At 50.7% G+C, this 25,042-nt stretch overlaps 2 protein-coding genes across 2 annotated transcripts; one reads left to right on the top strand and one right to left on the bottom strand.

The window, feature by feature from the left end:
- Positions 1-80: 80 nt before the first annotated feature.
- Positions 81-13,076, top strand: DNAAF8 (dynein axonemal assembly factor 8). Its single transcript, XM_081090485.1, has 10 exons — positions 81-280; positions 1,772-1,951; positions 4,236-4,367; positions 5,267-5,767; positions 8,047-8,164; positions 9,800-9,941; positions 10,930-11,040; positions 11,501-11,605; positions 12,414-12,573; positions 12,786-13,076. The coding sequence occupies exons 2-9, from the start codon at positions 1,823-1,825 to the stop codon at positions 12,571-12,573; spliced, it is 1,398 nt and encodes a 465-aa protein (XP_080946611.1). The 5' UTR covers positions 81-280; positions 1,772-1,822; the 3' UTR covers positions 12,786-13,076.
- Positions 13,048-24,462, bottom strand: ZNF500 (zinc finger protein 500). Its single transcript, XM_081090483.1, has 5 exons — positions 23,995-24,462; positions 22,072-22,255; positions 21,800-21,867; positions 19,966-20,074; positions 13,048-15,733 (listed from the first exon to the last, which is right to left on the bottom strand). Exons 1-5 carry the CDS (start codon positions 24,388-24,390, stop codon positions 15,102-15,104), a joined length of 1,389 nt encoding a protein of 462 aa, XP_080946609.1. The 5' UTR covers positions 24,391-24,462; the 3' UTR covers positions 13,048-15,101.
- Positions 24,463-25,042: the final 580 nt, after the last annotated feature.

The raw sequence follows: 25,042 nt of genomic DNA, 5'->3' as shown, positions 1-25,042 counted from the left end.
CGCCTGCCCCGCCCCTCTCTGACCATAGCAACCAATCCTATTGCAAAAGGGGCAAGACGCGCCAAGCCCCGAAAGAGGCAGGGGGTTGGGGAGGGGGGCGAGAGGGGCGGTTGGCAGTCGGTAAAGTAAGACTCCCCTGAGGGGGTAGCCCGAAGGCGGTGAAAGGTTCAGTAGTTGCGCCGCGGCCCAAGGGGGCGAAAGCGACCGGAAGGACGCGCCGGAGGCTGTTTATAGCCCTGTCAGGACGGCGTTGGGAGGACAGCCGAGGCGGAGGCCTGAGGTGAGGGGCCTCGGGCCTGCCGCAGCTGCAGAGATAAATGTCGGGAGCTGGACGGGACGCGGAGGAGACAGGGGTTGGGAGTGTGTGGCAGGACAGACGCTGGGTTTTCCGGTTTCCGAGCTTTAGCATTTAAAAGCCTGACCGGGGAGGCCGTTGGCGTCTTGTTGTCATGACAACCACCCGCCAGTGGTAGGGATGGCAGGGGTGGGGCTTTGGGCGGGGCTAACGGGCTGCAGCCAAGAAACGGACGTGGATTCAGAGTCAGGATTCCGAGGAAACTTGGGATGCCAGTTTGTGTAGCATTTGGTTTAACCCTCATCTGCTGGATGAGCCAAGCTCCTCAGCTTGGCGTTCAGGACCCTTCACGATCTGGTCCGTTTTTACCACAAAGTCCAGCAGTTGACACCTTCCCACCCCAAACTTTTTGGACAATTTTCACTCCTCTGAGACACTACATGTTCTCCTGCAGCCCAATGCCTTCCCCTTTCCCTTCATTGCCTTGTCCACCTAAAGAACTTATCAGTCTCTGGTAGTCCCCTTCACCTACGTGGTTCTGTTGTCCTCTGATCTGCCCTGAAGCCAGAGAACATCCCATGGTGTATGTACTACATGCGTCCACACTCCGCAGTTTCCATTTGTGGGTGCAGCAAACTCCTGTCCCCACTCCTATAAGCACAGAAAAAGCAAGAAGCCCACTGCTGCTACACTGGTGGGAGCCTTGATGCAGAGTGGCAGCCAGCTAGGGCTGGAGCAGGGGTGTTCTCTTCCCATTTTATAGGCACTGCTGCCTCAGGCACTGGCTCTGAAGTACATCACCCTACATTCCTAAAGCCCCTTTGACCCATGAGGGGCTGGACCTTTTCCTTTTAGACTGGGATACAAAAGGAGGGGCTGCTTCAGTGCCTTGGTATGAGGGTTAAATTGAGTGATGACTCAAAAAATATATATATCCTACGGACTCCAAAATGTCTCTAGTCTATTCCTTTGTAAGGGAGCAATAAAAGTTAGTGGGGCCTAAAATCCCCTCTAATTTTGATGCAAATTCTCTTTCCCATTTACAAACAATATAACTTATCTGAACCTATGAAATATAGATAATAGTATCTATGTTATATGCGATATATATAGTTTACATTATACATCATGTATATACATGTATCATTGTATATATCAATACTTATGTACATAATTATATATCAATATCTATATATTGTCATATATCACTATATACTTCATATATCTTCGGTCTCCATACTGCACTGCGCGCGCACACACACACAGTGCAGGGCACGGTGCCTCGCACTCAGTAACAGGAACCTGCAGAACCAGAAGGGAAATGGGGTAGGAGGTCTATGAGTCAGTTTTCATCCCCCACAAAGTGGTAGATTCTTTGCAAAGGCAGCTCCTGTCTCCCCCCACCACCACCCACCGCCCTCCAGCTCTTGACCCCTGGTCCCTGGATCCTGTCACCTCACCCCGCATCCTCTATAGGGTTCCGTGGATGATGAGACACTGAGAAACTTCCTCTGAGCCCAGGCCCCCATGGCATCCCAAGACAAAGATGTGGGGCCCTCACTGCCCTCTCCGTGGGCCTCCCAAATGGGGCCCTGGGAGGCCATTCTTGAGGCTGTCAGGGAGCACCTTCCGTCTCTGGACTCGGATTCCTCTTTGGTAAGTAAGTACCTTCTTCCTATGTCATCTTAGGCCCTGATTGCTCTTCCTTTCCCATGACAAATATGACGCTGATGCATGGAAGGCTATGGAGCTTATTAGCTCTGCATCCATCATCACTGTTTTTTTTCTCCGAATATATTAGTGCTCAGTATCCTCCTGGGTCTTACTAGTGACCCCAAAGGACAATTGGAGAATTCCTCTGAGGGCTTATCACAATGCACTGAAATGGTAGCCACCCTCAGTGGTGGTTCCAGCCAAGTTCTGGCTCAACAGAGAGTTGAGAAAGCACCTCAGCAGAGGAGGATAGCGGGAACATCAGCATCAAGCAGACCTGGGTCCCCATTTCCACTCAGTAGCTAACTTACCATGTAACCTGTGGGCAGTTATCACTGGTACAAATTTTGGATTCTGTATGTAAAGTGCCTGGCCCAGAATGGGTGCTCAACTAATAGAGTTAACGAAGTCACCCATATCCTAGGGTATATTTTAAATCCTCATCCAAGGGAATATTTACTGATTTTGAGAGAGAAAGGAAGGGGGAGAGAAAAACATCGATATGAGAGAAAAACATTGATAGGAGACAGAAACATCAATTGGCTGCCTCCCGGATGCGCCCAGACCAAGGATTGAACCTGCAACCTTTTGGTGCACAGTACTATGCTTCACCAACTGAGCCCCCAGCCAGGGCTTCATCCTAGTGTTTTTCTCATCCTGGCAAACACCCTCATTTGCTTTATGGAAGATGGTGATAAACAGAGAGGTACATCATGTAAGAGTTAAGGACCAAGGCTCCACGTTGTAAGTTGTTGTAAGGATTAAATAATTAAATTTTGAGCACAGTGCTTGGGACATGGTGAATGTATAATAGTAATTTTCTTTTTAAGAAATACGTTTTTATTGATTTCAGAGAGAGGACGGGAGAGGGAGAGAGAGATAGAAACATCAATGATGAGAGAGAATCATCGATCGGTTGCCTCCTGCATGCTTCCCACTGGGGATTGAGCCCACTACTGGGCATGTGCTCTGACCAGGAATTAAATTGTGACCTCCTGGTTCATGGGTTGACACTCAACCACTGAGCCACGCTGTACAGGCCATAGTACTTTTCTTATTGATCACATGCATTCATTCAACAAACATTTTTTTAAATATATTTCTTTATTGATTTCAGAGAGGAAGGGAGAAGGAGAGAGATAGAAACATCAATGATGAGAGAGAATCATTGATTGGCTGCCTCCTGCACACCCCAGACTGGGGATGGAGCCCACAACCCAGGCATGGGCCCTTGGCTGGAATCGAACCTGGGACCCCTCAGTCTGCAGGCCAATGCTCTATCCACTGAGCCAAGCCGGCCAGGGCCATTCAACAAACATTTAAAGAGCCTACTCAGCCTCTTCAAGGACCAGGAGGCCTTTGTAACGTTATACACTGTGGTGGGCCTTGCTTCACCACGATGGTCACTGTGCTTCTAGTTTCTACCTACTAAGAGAATGTTGGGTGGCAAAAGTGACTCTGAATTTAAGTTTAAGTGAGTTGTACCATCTTCTCCATGTAGTGGAAATTAGGCATGTGCACACACGTAAATGTGACAGCGACCCCACAAACAGAGCAAAGTGGGCGATGCACCAGGTAGGAGCTCAGCAGTGGATGTCAAATACACAGGTTGGAGCTTGGCATGTAGAGAAAGGTTTTAGAAATAACAAGCCAGATTTGGATCTTACCTGTGGCACCTGCAAAGATGAAAATGACACAGCTTCCACCCGAGATCTTCCAGTGCACAGCGAGGCTAATAGGGAGTAGATAATGCAACCCCAGTGCCTTTTCACATCTTCAATGTCGTTTGCTCTCTTCAGCATACTCCTGTGAGGTGGGCAGGTGACTATAAGTGCCTTCCCCACCCTACCTTAGAGGCGACAAATGAAGGCTCCATGTCATTAAAGGATGGTTCAAGTCATGGGGGAGGGGAAAAGCTGGACTCTGCTCTTTTAGCTACCACTTTGGCACCCAATTCATTCGCACCAGGCATGAACTAAGCACCTGTCGTGCAATGTCAAGGATGGCAGGTATGTGCAGAACTGAGAACTCAGGATCTCACTTCCACGAGGTGGTGCTGCTGAGCTTACTTTTCTAAATCAGCAACAGGAACCAGCACTGGGCAAGGCCCTTTGGGAGAGAACTGGTGCCCCTACTGTCCGGGAGGCAGGGCAGAATGGGGTAAATGGGGCAAGGCCCTCCCGGCTCTACCCCCTGCCAGGTAATCCCCGAGCTCTCTTGTCCACAGTCAGACTGCGGAGAAGAGGAGCTGTTCATCTACCAGCGAAATCAAACCACCCTGATTCCAGACCTGTCAGAGGAGCTGGCCGAAGGCCCTGGTGGGGCCTGGGTCGCCCCGGCCAGCAGGTCTCCTCCTGAGGTCAGTGGATTGCAGGCTCCAGGGAACCTGCCCGCAGAACAGGGTGTGGGAGTGAGTGTCCCTGGCTCTCACCGGATTCTAACAGCAGTGAGTCAAAGAGGTCAGAACCCCTGGTCCAGCATCTCTGCACACCCAAGCCTTTCTCCAGGTACAACCCAAGGAGTTCAGACACCAAACATCTACCAGCCTTGTACACAGTACATCCCAGGAGCCCAGCACACTTAAGACCAGGGTTTTTCTTCATTTCTATGATTATCTCAGCAATTCTTCTGGATGATTTTTTTAAAAATTCAAGATGGAAAAGTCTGTACCAATTTATGGGGGTCAGGCCCTGGGCTTGCTCTAGAATCAAAGGGCCTGGGTCTTATCTTGTCCACCCCTTAGTAGCTATGTAGTCTATTTATAGTGGCCAAAGGTGGGAGCAACCCATGTGTCCGTCAACAAACAAAAGGGATAAAATGTGGTCTAGCCATGCAGTGGAATATTACTCAGTCCACTAAAAGGAATAAAGTCCTGACACATGCTACGGCATGATGAACCTTGGAAACTGAGCTAAGTGAAAGGGCACAAAAGAACAGACAGTGTATATTGACATATCTAGAATAGACAAGTTTATAGAGACAGAACGTAGATTAGAGTTTACCAGGGCTAGACAAGTGGAGGTATAGAGTTTCTGGGTTTTTTGGGGGGGAGGGGTACAGAATGAAAGAGCTTAGAAAATGGACAAAGGTGATGATTGCACTGCATTATGAATGTATTTAATGTATTTAATGCCACTGAACTTTACATTTAAAAATATTTAACATGACAAAGTTTGTTATACACATGCCACAATTTAAAAAAAACTTCCCTAAAGTATGCTTTTGAGGCTGCTAACCGAGGACCTGTTTTCTCAATAGCCACTGGTGGTACCTGTGGAGTTCTCAGCAGAGCCCTGGGGTGAATGGAATGTAAGGATGAAGGAAGGAAAGGACCCTGGCCAGCCCTTGGAGAGTGGTGGTGAGAGCAGCTTTCTTAGGATGCCTGAGGAGACCCCCACATGGCAGGAAGGTGACCTTGGAGACATGTCTTGCAACACCAAAGGATCCCCGAGTCCTCCTTGGGGGCCGCAGGGAGAAGCCCCCCTCTGTCTCTCAGAAGAAGACCTGAGGATGGACCCAAATGCTGTCCCCTGTGTTCAGAAGGGCTCAGACTCTGCAAACCGGAGAGCCCTCCGAAAAGAGAGAAGGAAGATGATCGAGAGAGACTTACTTCATAAAGTCACCTGGGGTGCCAGGGGCCCTAACTGCAGTGACCACAGCCAAGTGAAGGAGACACCCTGTGAATCTGCATCCACAGGTCTGAGACCAGGAACGTCATCACAGGGGCCCCGGGAAGGCCTGCCAGTGCTCTCCCTTGAGGTAGGCAGCTCCCTTGCCCTGTGCATCCTCAGGGTGTGACCTGTAGTGGTCTCTAGACCTGTAGTGGTCATAGGCCAACTTGAGGGTTGGCCCATTACACCTGTCTTAATCTGCGGGAGCTGCTATAACAAAATCCAAGATCCAGGCACCGGCACATTCTGTGTCTGGTGATGGCCTGCCCTCTTCTCACTTTGTCCTCACTTGATGGAAAGGATTTGGGGCTCTTTTATGAGGACACTAGTTCCAATCATGAGGCTCCCCCCTCATGACCTAGTCACCTCCCAAAGGCATCACCTCCAAACCCCCACTTTGGGGGTTAGGATTTTAACAGCAGCGACCTTAGGCCCATGGTCCCCTGACCACTGGCAGACAGACTGTCATACCTGTCTCAGGTGTTGTGCAGTGCTGGCAGACAAACCATCCTCAGGTAGAGTTAACAAAAACAAGAAAGAGTAAGGAGACTCCAGCCTTCTTAAAAAAAAAAAAAGGTGCTAATCCCAAGCATGTTTATAAAGACACACAACTGCATATAACATAGAGAACAGAGCGCCCCAGCCAGTTTTGCTCAGTGGATAGAGCGTAGCATCGGCCTATGGACTGAAGAGTCCCGGGTTCGATTCCAGTCAAGGGCATGTACCTCAGATGCAGGCTGCAGGGCACGTGCAAGAGGCAACCAATCGATGTTTCTCTCACATTGATATTTCCCTTTCTCTTCCACTCTCTCTAAAAATCAATGGAAAAATACCCTCAGGTGAGGATTTTAAAAAATGATGTTGAAAAACAAACAGAGCCCTAGCTGGTTTGGCTCAGTGGATAGAGCATCGGCCTGTGGAATGAAGGGTCCCAGGTTCGATTCTGGTCGAGGGCACATGCCCGGGTTGCAGGCTCGATCCCCAGTGGGAGATGTGTAGGAGGCAACCAATCAATGATTCTCTCTCATCATTGATGTTTTTATCTCTCTTTCCCTCTCCCTCTCTGAAATCAATAAAAAATATATTTTTTTAAATAAAGAAAGAAAAACAAACAGATAAATAATAAAATAATTAAAAAAATAGATAGAGAACAGATTCTGTCAAAGCATAATTCTCAAACATTAAAACTCCCATTCTCATACCAATAGTGAATACCTGTTAACACTGGATTTCGCTCATGAATGAGGGAACCAGCAGGATGACAAAAGCAGTTTAAAGAGATTATGAGAGACTAGGATTTTGTAAGACATTGGAAGAAAAGAATTGAATGCTGAGATAAAATTGCTACATTAAGTGTAAAATCAGTCAACATCCTACCCGGCAACCGAACTGATACCTTTGGGGCTATCTTCTCTACTGCACCATTGCACTTTCTCAGTTTTACAAAGTGGTAAAACGGGTGGGCCCTGATCAGTTGTGCAAACCAACCTCCCCTAGGAAGGTGAGCTTCTTAGAAAAGCTCCAGCATGACATTGAAAGGTCATGCAATTCTCTATTTTGCTTTATTTACAAATTTGAACAATTTTCTTAACAACTTAGGGAACCATGTCATCAAGGTGTTCATGGAGGTCATTTTCACAAATTCCATTCATATCAATTCCATTCTTTCAGTTCACTCCTAAACACTTTTATTTTCATTCACTTACAGGGCTGCAAGGGGCTGCAAGGTCATAGATAAGAAACATGCATTCCTGATTAATTTCCCTCCTCTGATCACACCAACTCTGCCCCCACAGCATCCAGTTTTCAGCACCTGCCTGAAATTATCTGTTTCTTTTCTTTTTTTAAAATATATTTTCTATTGATTTCAGAAAGGAAGGGAACAACAGAGAGATAGGAACATCAATGATGAGAGAGAATCACTGATTGGCTGCCTTTTGCACACTACACACTGGGGACTGAGCCCGCAACACAGGCACGTGCCCTGACCGGGCATTGAACCGTGACCTCCTGGTTCACTGAGCAACGCTGGCTGGGCACAGTCTGTTTCTTAAGAGCAAAACTTTTTAACCTTACAATGTTTTAAACCTGTACGAACCTACAAAGTGTTAAAAAGACACCAGGTTTTCTCCAGGTCAAAGTATACCTTTGTGCCAGACACAGAAGTATTAACCGAAAAGGCACAGGAAAGAGGTGCAGATCCCTGGCGGTTCACTCTGCAGCCCACACAGGGCGGATGAGCAAGCCCCAGCTGCAAATGTGGGCAGCCTCCAGGTCCTGATTCCTACTCCGGGACGTCCCACGCCAGCCTCTGTTGCTCCCGGCACCCTGCGGCAGCCTTGTAATCTCCACTTTAAATCATTTCAGCCACTTGAAGAGTGGGATTTGGATCACATCCTTCAGAGTCTGGCTGGACAAGAAGACGACCGGGGAGATGGAGCACCTAGAGGAGTGTGGTGGGCAGCTGATCACCTCCAGGGCCCAGGTTTGACCTTAGACACCAGGGCCCAAGGGCATCTCCACAGCAGCTCCTTCCAGGGCCTCTCAATAAAATAGGTTCATGGGCTGGGTACAGTCAGCCTTGAAGCCCACCATGTCCTCTCTGCTGCTCAACCCTCACTGTCTTGAACATTCACATGCCAGTCCTTGAAAGACTTCATTTATTCACTCACTCATTCACTCATTCATTCACTATATGTGACTGCCTGCTATGTGCCAGGCATAAACCAGGCCCTGGGGATACGAGAGAGAGCCCTTCAGAAGTAGTTCCTGCCCTTGACCTTCACCTTTTCCTTCTACCCACCACCTGAAGCCTCCCTTTCTTTCCTTCTGGGTGGAAATAATCCTGCCTTTGGCACTTCTTCAGCCAGCTTCTAAACACAATCCTGCTTCTACTGCCTCCCTGTTTACAAAAGAAAGCCAGGGATGATGATTACTGTCAGTGCACTTGTGGCCTTGCTGTGGGCAATTCTAAGAGCTAATATGCTAATTAGACCAGATGGTGGAAGGACCAGTGGTGGGGGGAGGTCAGCAAGCCTGCGCTGCCAGGCCAGCCATGGCGGTCCCCGTGCCCTCCCTTCCACAGAGGCGGCTGCAGGGGAGCGGGCCTAAGTGCAGCTGACATCCCCCGAGGGCTCCCAGGCTGCCAGAGGGATGTCTCACTGCCAGCTTAGGCCCGATCCCCAGGGGAGCGGGCCTAAGCTGTCAGGTGGACATCCTTTGAGGGGTCCCAGACTGCGAGAGGGTGCAGGCCAGGCTGAGGGACCCCTGAGTGCACAAATTTTTGTGCACTGGGCCTCTAGTTCTGTAAATAAAACAAAAGCTCCCTATCCCCTCCAGGTCTGGCCCGTAAAGGTGAGTGGAGGAAGGTCTGAGGCAAAGAAACCAGGACATTCAGTTAGGCCTCCAGTTCAGAGTGAATGCTCCTCTGGGGCTAATAACCTTGTGCTGTTTTTAACAAGGTTTTGTTTGTAATTTAGCCCGTTAGCAGGCTGTGGAGAAACCCTATAAGGTGGGGTGAGAGTGGGGGCTGTAATTAGTACCCCTTTTTTGAGGACAATGTGGCAGAATGTTTTCTATTTAAAAGGCATATAAGCCTTTGATCAAGCTATTCCACTTCTAAAGTCTATCCTAACACATACTCACATAGGTGGGTAAAGATATGTATTCAAGGATGTTCATCTCTGTTGCAGTTTGTTTACAATTGTGAAAATTGAAAGCAACCCATATTTAGTATCATATTCAATAGGAGTCTAGCTAAATCTGTTAAACCACAGAACAATCTGCAGTGTTAGTCTGTATACACTAACTTGGAAAGATGTAATATATTCAGTGAAAAAATCTACAGAGGATAATCCAATTGCTATTTTTTTAAACACAAGTGGAACTAGGGGGTGGGATAAAGTGTTAAGTTACCCCAATGAGTTGTCTCTCTGCTCCTGAAAATACCACTCCCCCAGCCTTCCTGAGCGGATGTGGGATACCAAAGGGGTGGGGCAGGGCCTCCCAGGCCCCCTCACTTCTCCATGTACAAGCTGGAGGTTCGTCCACATGAGGGGTCAGGCCTCTGTAAGCCAGTGACCAAGTCCCTGTTAGTCAGCCTCCCTTACTCTCTGGTCAGATCATGCCGAGCCCAGCGCCCAGGACAGGCTCATGGAACAGCTCACCCTCCTATGTGCCAAGCAATTCAGAGCCTCTTCCTCTGCCTGGAAGGTGCCTGCAGACATGCGCCCGGACAATGAGCAGCTGAAGGCCAGAAGCAGGTGGGACTTCTTGCCAGTCATGGCCCTGTCCTCTTTACAACTGGCCCCAGCCTGGCAGCCTATTGTGGATGGGGCACTTGATGTATATTTCTCATTTCATCTAAAAAAATCTGATCAAGTAGGTGCTACTATGACCTCCATTTCATAGGTGGGGAAACTGAGGCTTAGAGATACTGACTTACCCAGGTCATATGTAGCAAAGCTGGGACTCAAGCCCCAAAGCACCTCTCTTTCCCCCACCCCATGGGAACCCTCCCTTCACCATCCACATGGTCTTCCAGGGGCATAGGGTCCTGGTCTTCTGGCCGCTGTTAATTGAGCCAGCCCTGAATAGCTGACCCCAACCAGGCCAATTAGAGCCTTTCCTTGGGAATTTTTACCCTGGTATCTGGGTAGAGGTGAGAGGGAGGAGAAAGGCCAGTTGCGGTGAAAAACACTGAAGCTGGGTGTGGGGAGGAGCAGAGATGGGGACAGGGCCCAGTTGTATCCCTGCCCTTCCCACACTTGGGTTGTTCCACTTGTTTTAAGAATCTGAGAGCCAATGATTCCCTTTTCCCTTGAGTTAGTTGGAGTGGTTTCTGTCCCTGGCAATCCGAAGTGTCAACAGAAATGTCTAGACCTGCACTGTTCAATTGTAGCCACTGGCCACATGTGGTTACTGAGCCCTTGAAATATGGCCTGGGCAACTGGGAAACTGAATTTTTAATTTTATTGTATTAATTTAATTTTAGTTAGCCTAAATGTAAATTGCAACAAGTGGCTACCTCAATGGAAAGCACAGATATATTTCAATCATCACAAAAAGATCTATTGGATGGCACTGGCCTAAATCTTAAGGGTTGTTCTGAAGAGTAAAATAATTCATTGATAGGCCCTCCTCAGTGCCCCACACACAGTGGGCACTCAGTCAGTGGCAGCCAGTAGCCCAGCAACAGGTCCCCTGGAATCACTGAGAAGTGACTCAGCACCCCTGCTCTTCTCATCTCAGATGTGCTTTGATAGAGCTGAGTCAGCGTCGGCTAAGGAACCCAGCGGAGCCTCCCACCATCTTCATCGACCTGAGGCCCACAGAGCCATCAGATCAGGGGCCACTGGAAAGGTACAGAGAGCAGTGACAGCCCTGCAGCAAACCCACTGCTTTGTGGATGACACATTGGCCTGGAGGGGAACAGAGACTTCGAGGGATGGGAAGACGTGGGCATGGGCAAGTCCTGGGAGCACCGCTCAGTTGAGAAGTGGTCTTAGGCAGGAGCCAACAGTCCCACATGGTCCTCAGGAGGTTCTCCCAGCAGAGAGGGAGGAAGCAGAGGCAGACAGCAATCTTTCTAGGTCTAAGCAAACAGCCTAGGCAGGGTGCATTGCCCTGGGGTGCTTCCCTCTACCACCCGGCAGGAAGCCCAGTGGCCCTTTGGTTTGGGTTGGTTGGGCTTTGGCTGGCCTGCCTATCCTCCTGTCTTGGGTTACCAGGGAGGCCTGGGCACTCCAGGTCCTGGTAGGAGCCTGGCCTGGTCAGGGTGGATTGGGGCACATCTAGCAAACCCTCGTTTCCTCTGCCCCAGCTTCAGCTCCGGCTCCGGCTCCAGCTCCAGCTCTTCTGACAGCGAGGAGGCAGGGGAAGAGGAGACAGCTGCTCGGAGAGACTGGCAAGGCCCAGGGGGGCTATGGTAACCACTAAGGGTTCCTGCTGCCTGGGGCTGCTCCCTGTTGCTTCCGCACAAGCCCTTGGTCTGGCACATTTACTGTTTGTGCTTTCAGCTCTATGTGTTGCACCAAAGCCAGCACATGAGGGGGGGGGGGGTGGTCTGGGGAGGTGGAGAGGGTAGTCTTGGGAGCCCACCTGGGACCCAGTACCATCTCAGCCTGGCTGTTCCCAGTCATCACCAAGGATGCCTTAGCCTGCTCTGAAAGACAGCTCCCCAAATTGATTTCGCCCCCAGTTGGTGATGGCAGTGGATGTGAAGAGAAAGTACAGAGTAAAGTGATAAAAGGCCTGGGTGAATTAAGATGTGAAATGTCAAATTTAGAGAAGGCACAAGTCTCCTTCGGGCGGGGGAGTGGGGGTTGTGGGGAAGTCTCCTTGTGGGGCAGGAGGGACATTGTTGTCACTGGCGAGTTACAGTCATGCTGTAGCAGTGTCCATTTTTGGAATTGGAAAGCTTGCTGATCCTATCCTTTGAGAATGTCAGTCTAATGCAACTTTTCTCATACTCTGGTCCATGATCAAGCATTATAGGAAAAAAGAGGGGAGAAAATTTGGGTTGAGAAAGGTCACATGGGCTTCATCCCAGACATGTCTAACACGATGACATGAATTGTGACTCTCAAGGGCGGGAAGCTGCAATCGTTTATTTACATCTTGAGAACTAGGGAAATGCTCCTGGAAGCACTGGCTCTGTGTGTGCCGTTTCGGTGGCAAAGCATTGGGAGGTTTGGCCTCCACTCGGCATTGACTGAGGGTTCTCTGTGTTACAGGGACTGTACTGGGAAAAGTCAGCTTCTCCAGCAGCTGAGGGCTTTTCGGAAGGGGATGGCCCTGCCCCAGTGGCCTGCCAACAAGGTTCCTAGGAGCAAGAAGGCTCCTGAAGATACAGCTGGATCTGGGGCTGGAAGGAAGCAACATGTAGCACTCTGAGTAAGGCAGAATGCCCTGGCCAGACACTCAGGAGGAAGTCCTGGGGCCCTCGGGGCCCCTCTTGGGCCAGGGATAGTCAGAGGCCCTGGTATCTCCTCTGGGCCAACTGTAAATGCCTCTGGGACTGGATCTTGGGAGGTTATTGGGATGGGTTGACTCAGTCAACACACCCAGGTCTGATGGTCCCTTCACTCTCCCGTTTCTGTTAGCAGGTGCTTTTGCAGTGCAGGGCCTCTCAGACTGGACCCGTCACCTAGCTCTCTGTTAGAATTTGGTCAGAACATTTTAATGCATTTACAGCAGAGATCCCAGCACAAACTTATACACTGTACAGCATGAAGACAACTCAGGTGACCCTAATCCTCTGAGAGGGCGTGGAAGGAAAGCCCATGAAGACAATGGTTTTGTTCTGATGGTTGAACTGCGAGCCTATACATCTTTGTCCATTTCTGTATTTTTTCCATTAATGTACATCTGTTATTTTCATCATACAAGGTCTTTTTAAAACTTTCAGGGTGGAAAGGGTCTTGAAAGAGAATTTAGCCTGATTTTCTGGGTCCCTGGATACTCGCTAGTTTGTGTACTTACCACACCACACACACACTAAATGAACTTTTGAGATTTCTCTTTTTTCTTTAAGACACAAAGGCACATAGAGGTTCTACGGTTATTCCAAACTAAAGGTGAAGTTGGCCTTTAAATACAGAGAGAATATTGAATGCTCTAATACCCAAAACTGTCCTCGTTTCCTAAGGCATCCTTGTGGAGAGCCAGCAAGAGCTGAGGGCCCACAGGAGGAACTCCCGCGTCTCTCACCCTGTTTCTTTGCATCTTTATCCCCCACCCCTCACCCTCATTTTCATAGTCCCTTCATAACAGGCTGAAGCCCTGATACATGGCACCTCTGTTCCCTCCCCAACTTGTTTCCAAGATTTTGCTTGTCAGTCTCCCACCCCACTCCTCGCCTGCCCCATGGGTAGAGCAGGAAAGTCATCTGGAGTCTTCCCATGCTGTGGACTGGGGTGGTCCAGCAGGGTCCTTGGCATTTGGGTGCATGTTCCAGCACTCAGCTAGGGTCACAGTTGGCTGCCATCTGCTGAGGGTGGGCAAGGGTCTCTTCCCATTTAGCTCTGCACCAGGCAAGACAAGCCCTGCAGGGCCTCAGCCAGCCACAGGAAGTCACGATCAGGGCCACAGACACTACGGATCTGGCCACAGGGTTCCCACAACCAGGCCCCACTCACAACAATGAAGGGCATTTTCATTAGAAGCCAGATGCAACAGGGGCTTCCACAAGGCCATAGGAGCCCCCAAGGAGACGTTCCTGCAGAGAAGGTGGCAGGCTGCTGTCGCCTGGGGTCCCCAAGCCCTGTCCCACCTGTGGAGGCCCCACACCCTCAGTTCTGGGCACACACAGGACAGGGCAGCCTCGGTGCTGCACACCTCCACCTGTGCCGCCAGCCTAGCTGTCAAGAGCAGAGGCCGTTTTTTCCCTTTAACCCCATCCCCCATCTCTACCCCTTTTAATGCCAGTAAGTTCATTTAGGATGTTTCACAGTAGTAGAAAAGAAACTTTGTTCCAAGTTCAACTTTGAATTATCCTGTCAAAGCAAGCTGGGAGGATGAGGCGGTGGGAGTTTACACCTGGATTGAAAGCCTGTTCCGCCACTTGGATAAGGTTCTTAGAGGTCTCGTGGCTTCAGTTTCCCCGTCTATAAAAGACTAATGAAAGGTCCTACATCATAGCACTGCATGTTCCATAACATGGAACAGGCACGTGATGGGCCCATCCATCAGACCAGGAAGAGGACAGCCTCCTCCAGCACCAGGTGGGACCTGAGAGAAGTGAGCTGGGGCTCTTGGCTGTGTGTATGTGGGGGGCGGGTTGTCGGCAGTCTTGGACCAGCTGGATCTGGCTGGGTATACGTGTCCTACGAGAGCTCTGGAAGCTGGCCTAGAAGGTAAAAACCATCTTTAAACTAGGCGACCCCATTCTCCAGCGAATATGCAGGACAGAGCACAATGGGGCTGGGAGGAGGACTGACAATTTATTAAGGCCAGTAAATACAATGACTATATCCTTAGAAGAGGAGAGGACACAGGGAGAAGGCCGGGTGACGACAGACGCAGCCACGGAGTGATGCTGCCACAGGCCCAGGAACATCAGGGTCTGTGGGCCACAGGGGAAGTGGAAGAGGCACAGGATTCTCTACCAGAGCCTCCAGAGGACACCAGTGCTGTAGACACCAGGACGGACAGATTAATTCCGGTTGTTGTAAGCCGGCCAGTGTGCGGTCATTTATGCAGCAGCCCTAGAACCGAATACACCGGGCCCTGTGCCCAGCATTCCACCTGAAATGTCCCCTGCTGTGTCTCACACCAGGCCCAGGGGTGCAGAGTCCATGTGAAGGTGCCTTAAGGTCAGCGTTTCCGGTTCTGGGGAACGGCTCTGGCAGCTTCATGAACTGAGCATGGTAGTCAGGCTTTGGTCCTGGGAACTCCTGGAGCCTCGAGGGTCTGGGTAGTGGCTACACCCGCTTGGTATCGCCATGTGGATGCTTCTCCCCATTGTGGGTCCGCTGGTGTTTGTGGAGGTCAGTGCCCCGGCAGAAGCCCTGGCCACAGGCCGGGCATGTGTAGGGCTTCTCGCCTGTGTGCGTCCTGCGGTGGGCGCTGAAGTGTGAGCTGTTGCTGAAGCGTTTCCCACACTCGGCACACACGTAGGGCCGCTCCCCGGTATGTGTCCGGCGGTGGATGACCAGGCTGGAGCTCTGGCTGAAGCGCTTCCCACACTCGGCACACTGGTAGGGCTTCTCGCCCGTGTGGACCCGCTGGTGGGTGCTGAAGTTGGAGCGGTCGCTGAAGCCCTTCCCGCACACCGGACACTGGTACGGCCGCTCGCCGGTGTGTATGCGCTGGTGCTTGGTCAAGTGCGACGTCTTGCTAAAGCCTTTGCCGCATTCGGGGCATGTGTATGGCTTTGCCACCCTGGAGGGCCCCCCTCTTTCCAGAAGTTGCTCAGATTTGGTCAAACCCCTGATGGGGGCTGGTTTGTGACCTAGGAATGGGGAGCTGGGACCCCTGCACCGAGCCGACAGCACTCGGTCCCATTCTGTTCTCATCTGTGTGTCCTCTCCATCCTTAAACTGCATTCCAAGGCCTGAGACAGAGAAAGCAGAGTTCCTGAGGAGGAGGGGAGCTTCTGATAAGAAGGCAAAGGCTGAGTGGGCAGCCCTTCTGAGGAAAATGGAGAGCAATGCTCTTCAAATCCCCCTCAAAACACGGAGCATGTCAATCAGACCCTGATGTGAGGTGCTAACACCACGGCCAGGGCTGTTATAAACATACGGCAACTTGTTTAATCCTTGTAATGCCCATGAGGTGGGTGCTGTTACTGTCCCATTTTATGGACAAAGAAACTGAGGCACGCCCTACCCGGTTTGGCTCAGTGGATAGAGCATCGACCTGCAGACTGAAAGGTCCCAGGTTCAATTCCGGTCAAGGGCATGTACCTCGGTTGCGGGCACATCCCCAGTAGGAGGTGTGCAGGAGGCAGTTGATTGATATTTCTCTCTCATCGATGTTTCTAACTCTCTCCCCTCTTCCTCTCCCTTCCTCTCTGTACAAAATCAATATATATATATATATGAAAGAAACTGCGGCACAGGGAAGTTAGGGAACTTACCAGAGTCACTTAGCTGGTAAGTTAAGAGGGCCCGTAGTCTGTCTCTGGAGTCTGGGCTCGTAACTTCTAGGCCAGGGGCAGTGGTGCACCTCAGGCAACACTTGACAATGTCTGGAGAAGTCTTAGTGGTTATGTTTAGGGCCTGGAGTGTTGCAACCGGCATCTAGTGAGTGGAGGCCAAGGATGCTGATGTATAGTCTCTGGTACACTGATGGCCCCACAACAGAAAACGACCCAGCCCTCACGTCAATAGTGCGCAGGGAGAGAGACCCTGCTCTAGGTTGTTCTGTTTGGAGCAGGACCAGAAGGCCTGGTGACCCAGATCCTCAGCCTCCCGCTTGTGTACTTGGGGGCAGCCCTTAAACCCTCTGCAGACCCAAGTATAAGAGTGACCACCGTGGTGACACAAGCACAGAATAAAGGACCCTGGAACGGACCCTGGCTCTATCCCTCCAGGTTGTGTGACTTTGGGCAAGTGCTTTATTCTGCTTCCTTGTCTGAGACATAAGGCAAACCCCACCTGAGCATGAGGCATGCTGGGGCACCGGGGCGAGGGGGTTGGGGGCTGGGGAGCAGATGGCTTCAAGCAGAACCCCCTGAAAAGCTCACAGTGGGCACACACTGACCCAACAAGGAGGGACAGACCCTTCTGTCACCCTGAGATATGTCCGCTCTAAGACCCAGAAGCCAAACATGGGCTTCAGCTCACATTTACTGAGCCTCAATTCTCACACGTGTACAATTAAGATGTAACCACCTCACAGGTCTGTTGTGGGATTTTTTTGTTTGTTTTGTTAATCCTACCTGAGGATATTTTTCCCCATTGATTTTTAGGGAGAGTGGAAGAGAGAGGGTAAGACAGAGAGAACACATCGATTGGTTGCTTCCTGCATGAGCCCTGACCAGGGCCCAGGCCAGGGATGAGTCTGCAACTGAGGTATGTGACCTTGACCGGAATCGAACCTGGGACCCTTTGGTCCACAGGCCGATGCTCTATCCACTGAGCCAAACTGGTTAAAGCTGTTGTGAGAATCTTTAAAAAGGAATTGAGTCTGGCGATTCTTCAAAAGGTTACATAGTCACATGACCCAGCAATTCCACCCCCAGGTGTAGGTTCAAGAGAGTAAGTGCTGACAGGGTGACACTCGGGGGCTCTCTGATCCGGCTCACGCTGGGCCTGGCTCCTTGACCTCATTTCTCCCTTGGGAACTAGTTTCACTTTTGCTCCTGCGGGCAGTATAGAGTCCCAGACTGATCTGGTATAACTCTCCTTCTCCATTGAGGATTTCTGCTGGAGCCCAAACCTTTCTCAAGGTCACTATCTCCCCTTGCTTTTCCCTGGGGCAGGGGTCAGCACACCTGGACCCAAAGGCAGTGCCTATCTCTGAAAATAAAGTTTTCTGTTCTTTTGTGGCTGCATTCACGCCAAGATGGCAGAGACTGTATGGCCCACAAACCTGAACAATTTATTATTTGTCCCTTTTCAGAAAAGGTCTGCTGCCCTGGCCGGTTTGGCTCAGTGGATAGAGCATTAGTCTGTGGACTGAAGGGTCCTTGGTTCAATTCCGGTCAAGGGCACATGCCTGGGTTGCGGACTCAATCCCCAGTGGGGGGGCGTGCAGGAGGCAGCCAGTCAATGATTCTCTCGCATCATTAATGTTTCCATCTCTCTCTCCCTCTCCCTTCCTCTCTGAAATCAATAAAAGTATATATTTAAAAAAAAAAAAAAAAAAAAAGGTCTGCTGACTCCTCTAGTCCTTTGGTTTGGAAGGACTACACAAACACAATCACCATGGTTTAAACCCCAGGAGAGGACAGAAGCTAACCTTGGAATTCTGTTTCCTTCTTGCTGACCCCGCCCCCTCGCCACCTGAGCTGGCACCACCAGAGACATCCCTAGGTCGCAAGGCAGCAAGAGCTGGGTCCCACAGGCCTTCTCCTCGGCCCTGTCGGGCAGTCAGATGGGACCTGGGGAGTCCTGCTTACAGGACAAGAGAAGGGAGGATGTGAGTGTGGGCTGTATTAGAACCAGGGGACTGCAAATCCTTTCCTTGTGAGGGCAAACGGGCATCAGAAGAATCTATAGAAAAGTGAGATGCTCTGAAAGACAGAGGTTTTGCTTCTGTGCAGACTGTTTCCTCTGAGGAAGAGGAAGTGAGGAAACAGGGCTCAAGGCTTTCACTGGCTCTGGGAGGGAAACCCCGACACCCTGGAGGAGTCTGGAGTTTCATCACAATAGAGGCTAAGTGGCCAAGAATTACAACTGAGTGGGAGAGAAACGGAACAGAGAGCAGGGGCAATGGTCCAGCAACAGTGTGCACAGAAAATTAGTGTTCTCCTTCTATGAGGCAGTGGAAAGGTTCATTTTCATTCAGTCCACTGATTCTTAGTTTGAAAAAAATGAGGATATAAAGGAAAGTATGTAATGATTATGGCTATGTTGTTGTTTGGTTTAAATGCCAATGAAGATGCTGCTGTTGGAGGTATTATGTAGATGTGATTAACATTTACAAATCAACTGATTGTAAGTAAAGCAGATCACCCTCCTAACTGGAGGTGGGCCTCGTCTAATCAGGTGAAGGCCATAAGAGCAAATCCTGAGGTTTTCCAGAGAAGGAATTCTGCCTCAAGACTGCAGCATAGAAATCTTGCCTGAATTTCCAGTCTGATGGCTTGCCATACAGATTTTGGACTTGCCAGCCTCCACAATCATGTGAGCCAATTCCTTAAAATATATCTCTTTACACATACACATCCTATTAGCTCTGTTTCTCTGGAGAACTCCAACCGATACAAAGCAGCATCTCAACTCCTTTAGAAAACATTTTAGGGAATAAGTGGGTGACAGAATTGGCAAGACAAGACAAGTGGAAGGAGAAGAGACAGTGTTGAGAGGGAAGCCGGGGCACTGGTAAGGAGAGGCCATTGATGGCCAAGGCCTTGCCAGGAACAGCTCTACCCATGGGGGCTGAGGGCAGCACAGAGGCTGAAGGGAAACTGGACCAATTGAATGGGTGCAGGAATGAAAGAAGGAACTCACGCTGAAACCGGTTTGGCTCAGTGGATAGAGCGTCGGCCTGCAGACTGAAGGGTCCCAGGTTCGATTCCGGTCAGGGGCATGTACCTGGGTTGCGGGCACATCCCCAGTGGGAGATGTGCAGGAGGCAGCTGGTCGATGTTTCTCTCTCATCGATGTTTCTGACTCTCTATCTCTCTCCCTTCCTCTCTGTAAAAAATCAATAAAATATATTAAAAAAAAAAATAAAGAAGGAACTCAGGACAGCTCTGGGAATCTGCCTGGGATGTGGGTGAGCCACCACACTGCCCCCACTGCAACTGGGCCACTGACAAGACACCAGCAAACCTGGCTCTGCAGGCTGTATGCAGCTGGATACCAAGCAAAATTGCCAGAGAGCACACCTGGCCTACTAAACCAACCCCTGGGCATGGGGCCGGTGAATTTCTATTTCTAACATGCTTCCCATGATTCCTCAGGCCACTCCAGTTTGAGAACTTAATCTAGACTGACTCCTGTATGCAGGAGGGAGCCAGGGAAGGTGTGAGCAGGGAGGTGGCTTGGGTCTTGGGTCCTGAAGGAAAGATACACCTGGGGGAAATGCCAGGCCAGCTACATCCAACATGAGGCAAAGAGCCTCGTCCCCCTAGGACTGGCCTAATGGTCAGCAGCCAGGGTCTCCCCACGTTACCTTCACGCTCGGGCAGCGTGTCCCGGCTTCGGTCCTGCTGAGCTGGGTCCAGACGCCCCCACTCCTTCTGGGACAGGTACTCGGCCACGTCCTCCAAGGCCACTGGTACCTGCAAGGACACAGCCCACTCAGCCCTACGGGCTGGGCCAACCTGGTGAGCTGACCTTTCCCTTCACTCACGTCGCAATGGTGGGTCCTGCTTGCCTCCCACCGCTTTTTCCCTCCCCACAAGCTGTCACACACCTCTCCTCCCAACCTCAGCTCACAGACTCGGCAGCATCCTGCTCTTTGGGACGACACTATTGCCATCATGCTCTGTCCCGTTGCTGCAGGGCAGCACAGTGTGGACAGCTTCGCTGTGCGTAGCAGCCGGATCCACTGTGTGCTCAGCCACTGGGGCCCATACTCCTTGCAGACATGGGTTAGCAAGAGCCCCACCTCAACTCAAGCCAGCCCCGGGACCCAAATGGGGTGACCTGAGGACTTCAGGACGGCTCTAAGCCAGTGGTTCCCAAATCTAGCACCAGACTGACCTAGGGAACATGATTAAAACTCAAGCAAAAGTAAATAAATAACATAAATAAAACCCAAGCTTACAAGGTCCAGAAGAGACAAATCCAGAAACAGAAAGAGGATCAGTGGTTGCTCGGGGAGGGGCAATGGGGAGTGACCACTAAGGGCTGTGGGAATTTTGGGCAGGTGGTGAAAATGTTCTAAAATTGATTGTGCGCCCTGGCTGGTTTGGCTCAGTGGATAGAGCGTCGGCCTGCGGACTAAAAGGTCCCAGGTTCGATTCTGGTCAAGGGCATGTACCTTGGTTGAGGGCACATCCCCAGTAGGAGATGTGCAAGAGGCAGCTGATCTTTCTCTCTCATCGATGTTTCTAACTCTCTATCCCTCTCCCTTCCTCTCTGTAAAAAATCAATAAAATATATTAAAAATAAATAAATAAATAAATAAATAAATAAATAAAATTGATTGTGGTGATTGCATAACTCTGTAAACGTATGAAACACTGTATACTTTAAATAGATGAAATGTAAGTATATGAATTGTATTTCAATAAACTTTTATTTAAACAAGTATAAAAAACTATTCCAGGCCGTGGCTGGGAGAGGAATCTTTTTTTTTTTTTTTTAATATTTTATTGATTTTTTGCCGAAACCGGTTTGGCTCAGTGGATAGAGCGTCGGCCTGCGGACTGAGGGGTCCCAGGTTCGATTCTGGTCAAGGGCATGTTCCTTGGTTGCGGGCACATCCCCAGTGGGGGGTGTGCAGGAGGCAGCTGATCGATGTTTCTCTCTCATCGATGTTTCTAACTCTCTATCTCTCTCTCTTCCTCTCTGTTAAAAAAATATATTTTTAAAATATATTTTAAAAAAATATATTTTATTGATTTTTTTTACAGAGAGGAAGAGAGAGGGATAGAGAGTTAGAAACATCGATCAGCTGCCTCCTGCACACTCCCTACTGGGGATGTGCCCACAACCAAGGTACATGCCCTTGACCGGAATTGAACCTGGGACCCTTCAGTCCACAGGCTGACGCTCTATCCACTGAGCCAAACCAGCTAGGGCGAGGAATCTTTATTTTTACCTAGAGTCCCAAGAGATTCTAACACCCAGTTGGGTTTGAGCGATTGCCCAAGCTCACTATTGGACCCCAGACTCCTACACACACACCTAATACTCAGGTGGCATCTGAGAAAGAGCAAGATACCTCCCAGTAGGCAAAGGTCATTTCAGGGGGAAGTGCCTCGGAAACCCACAGTCCTGGCCATGGGAGAGAAGTGTCTCCATGGGGATGCTGCAGACCAGGAATGACCACCACTCACCTGGGACCAGGCTGCAAGGAGGGATGTGGCTGGTGCTGCCATCTCCTGGTGCGGGGAGGTGACTGGGCCTGGGGAAAGAGCAGTGGCCAGTGAAGTCCACAAGAGCCCACCTGTGGGCACAGCAATGAATGCCAGGACAGGTCCAGCAGCTCCCCACCTGTGCTCAGCTCCCCACCAGGAGCCACATGCACACAGACCTCAACCTCCCCAACGTTCTCTTCCCTTTGCCTCCCTCTCCTGAAGGGCTGCATTCCTTGAGGGCGGCTACTCACCCCTCTTTGGCCAGAGTTCAGGGTTTCTTTTTTGTCTGTGGCTTAGCTGGGCTGGGGGCTGCTGGCTGGAGTCCCGAGCTCCTTCTTCCAGGGACAACTCCTTTGGCTGGGCCTCTGCCTGACGTTTCAAAGGCTGTTCCCCGATCTGGTGGGGCACTGCATGGTCAGAGAGTACCTCCGGGCCCTGCACACAGATGGAAAGTGCAACCAGCTCCCAGGTCAGGGGGAGACCCACAAGGTCTCCAACCCCTCGTCGGGCAACCCTGGCCACCCTCACCACCAAGGTGGCCTCGTCATGTGCCCTTGGCCCTCCACACAGCCCTACCTCCAGCAACACCCAGGGAGAATGTGAGCTGGGAAGAGGGCAGGCTCCTAGCTTGGACACAAGGAGTCCTGGTCTGCTCCTGAATGAGACTCCAGTCTCTCTCTGTCACACTGCATCGGGGTCACTGTCACACTCCTACCCTTGTTTCTTGGTGCTCTCAACAAACCCTGGGCCAGAAGGGCCCTGTATCAAATCTCATTTTGGAAGTTGGCATTACTGCATTTGCTACCTTTTTTGAAATCATTTACAGGTGCTCTGGGATCATCTAATTCCTTATTCCAGAGAAGGTTAATTGAACAAACTTGAGTCACAGTTTACTGAGCTCTGCAGTAGCACTTGAGATAAGAAACATTCCCCGGGGAACTGCTAAGACAGCTGGGGAACCCATCTCAGGCTCCCTCTCATCCAACATGCCACACCTCTGACAGGAGACGGTCCTAGAGATTCCAGGGTACACAGTGACAGAGGGCAGCCATGCAGGAACCCCCAAAACCAGGCTGGAGGGGTGGGGAGGGCATCCCGAGTTCTTATTAGTCACCATGACAGCAGGATTTGCTGACTGCACTCAACGCACACTGTGGTCAGGTTTGGGGGGAATGTGTCTGTCCTGCTGAACAGCAGTGTGTGGGCAATGGCACTGCCACAGGAAGAGTGACCTGTCAGCATTTGCCAACCATCTAATCTGGGCATGGCACTGAAAAAAGAATTTAAAAAGGTAAGGTGGCTTTTTAATTTTTTTTTCATTTAAGGAGTTTAGTGACTAAAAGCAGGAGAAATTTGTAAGAGACTTCCCACTCCCCAAATCTGGTTAGGAGGAGGTGGCATGAGCTCTAGAGTTTCGCTGTCTATAGAACTTCCCACGATGATGGAAGTGTCCCATAGCCACACTGTCCAGTACAGCAGTCACTACCCACGTGGGACGACTGGGCACTTGAAATGTGGCTGGTGTGACTTAGGAATTACATTTTTAATTTTATTTAATTTTAAAAGTCACATGGGGCTGTTGGACAACGTAGCTCTAGAGATTGGGGAACATCTGGGGGTGCTGATCTGGGCACCCACCAGCCATGAGCACCTCCCTCTGTTGGGATCTCTTCAACTCCCAAGGTCATGCCTTGGAGGGTGTGCAATCTGTGCCTGGCCCAGTATTAACAAACCAATCCACACTAGCTTAGAAAGGGCTGGGGCAGTGGTTGGCAAACTCATTAGTCAACAGAGCCAAATATCAACAGTACAATGATTGAAATTTCTTTGGAGAGCCAAATTTTTTAAACTTAAACTATATAGGTAGGAACATTGTTATTAACTTAATTAGGGTGCTCCTAAGGCTTAGGAAGAGCCACACTCAAGGGGCCAAAGAGCCGCAGTTTGCCGACCACGAGGCTAGGGGAGCTATATCAACAGGTAGATACCCCTTGGCTAAGGATGAGAAACTTTATAGCTGCCTTCTTCCATTCAAAACGCCTGGTTCTCCCCATGACCCCTGCTGGCCACAGCTCCAGAACCCAAGGAATCTCCAAGTGCAGACCTCAGCAGCAGGGCCCTGAGGACACAGAGCCCCTTTCCTCACCTCAGGGCCAGAAGGCCCCCCACCTCACCCTCTGTTTCCTGGGCTCCCGCTGAAGCCCTTCCACGAGGACCACGGCCTCCTCACCGCTCTCCGGCTGCCGCTCCCGCACCCAGGCCTGGATCTCCCCGGGCAGCACCATCAGGAACTGCTCCAGCACCAGCAGCTCCAGAATCTGCTCCTTGGTGCGCAGCTCCGGCCGCAGCCAGCGGCAGCAGAGCTCCCAGAGGCGGCTCAGGGCCTCCCGAGGGCCAGCCACCTCCTGGTAGCAGAAGAGCCGGAAGAGCTGGCGGAAGGTCTCAGGGCTGGGGTCTTCCATCTTCAGGGAGGGCTCCTCTTCCCAGTGGAAGTCCTCCTCCACCTTCACAATCAGGATCTCATCCTCCTCCAGGGGTGCTGCGGGCTGGAGGCCGGGGCCAGTCGCCATGGTCCCAGTGGGCCTTGCTCCTTCTCAGGCCTCAGGGATCAAATCTGTCTCTCCCTGAACCCCTGGCCAGCCACTGGGCAGGTGTTTCTTCAGGACTCTGTGGACAGAAGATAACGTCATCTGGGGTGCACTGGGGCTGGACAAGCGTCTGCACCCATAAGCCCCTGCCTTGGGTCCAGTACCAACTGTGGGAAACCGCCTATTGTCTTCACTAGCAGAGAAGTGTAGACAGAGAACCCGGAAGGCTGGTGACCTTTGAAGCCCTAGCAAAGGTCAGAGCTGTGCACCACCTCTGTTAGACCAGATAATGGTAGCTGAAGCAACTTCCCCACCAGATAGTCATGTAAATCCTTATTGATAAGATAGTCTGTGTGTGTTACTGGAACTTGCCTGCCTAGGGGCTATGGGTGGATCCCAAACCAATGAAAGGTTGGTGCGGCCTGAGCACCCACCTGGCCCCCCAATATTTCCAATTTATCTCTTGTCTCTTCTCTTTCATTTGTGTGCGGCTCCTCTTCCAGATCCTGAACCCTGAACCACGTGGGACGTGGCGGGGGTGGGGGGGGGTGGGGTGGGGGGGGGAACATTTACAACAACTCACTCACCCTCTTTGGCAAAAAGAAAGGGTTGAAATCCATCAACTTATCTCTGC

Source organism: Myotis nattereri (assembly GCF_964212035.1).
Source record: "Myotis nattereri genome assembly, chromosome: 4".
NCBI classification, from domain to species: domain Eukaryota; kingdom Metazoa; phylum Chordata; class Mammalia; order Chiroptera; family Vespertilionidae; genus Myotis; species Myotis nattereri.
This window is presented reverse-complemented; position numbering and strand designations above follow the sequence as displayed.

Coding starts and splice junctions, on each gene's coding strand:
- DNAAF8 (XM_081090485.1), top strand. CDS start 1,823: ATGGCATCCCAAGACAAAGATGTGGGGCCCTCACTGCCCTCTCCGTGG. Junction 8,165..9,799: donor TGATCACCTCCAGGGCCCAG/GTTTGACCTTAG, acceptor CTCTCTGGTCAG/ATCATGCCGAGCCCAGCGCC. Junction 11,041..11,500: donor GATCAGGGGCCACTGGAAAG/GTACAGAGAGCA, acceptor CCTCTGCCCCAG/CTTCAGCTCCGGCTCCGGCT.
- ZNF500 (XM_081090483.1), bottom strand. CDS start 24,390: ATGGCGACTGGCCCCGGCCTCCAGCCCGCAGCACCCCTGGAGGAGGAT. Junction 21,868..22,071: donor TGAACTCTGGCCAAAGAGGG/GTGAGTAGCCGC, acceptor CTCTTTCCCCAG/GCCCAGTCACCTCCCCGCAC. Junction 15,734..19,965: donor CACGCTGCCCGAGCGTGAAG/GTAACGTGGGGA, acceptor TCTCTGTCTCAG/GCCTTGGAATGCAGTTTAAG.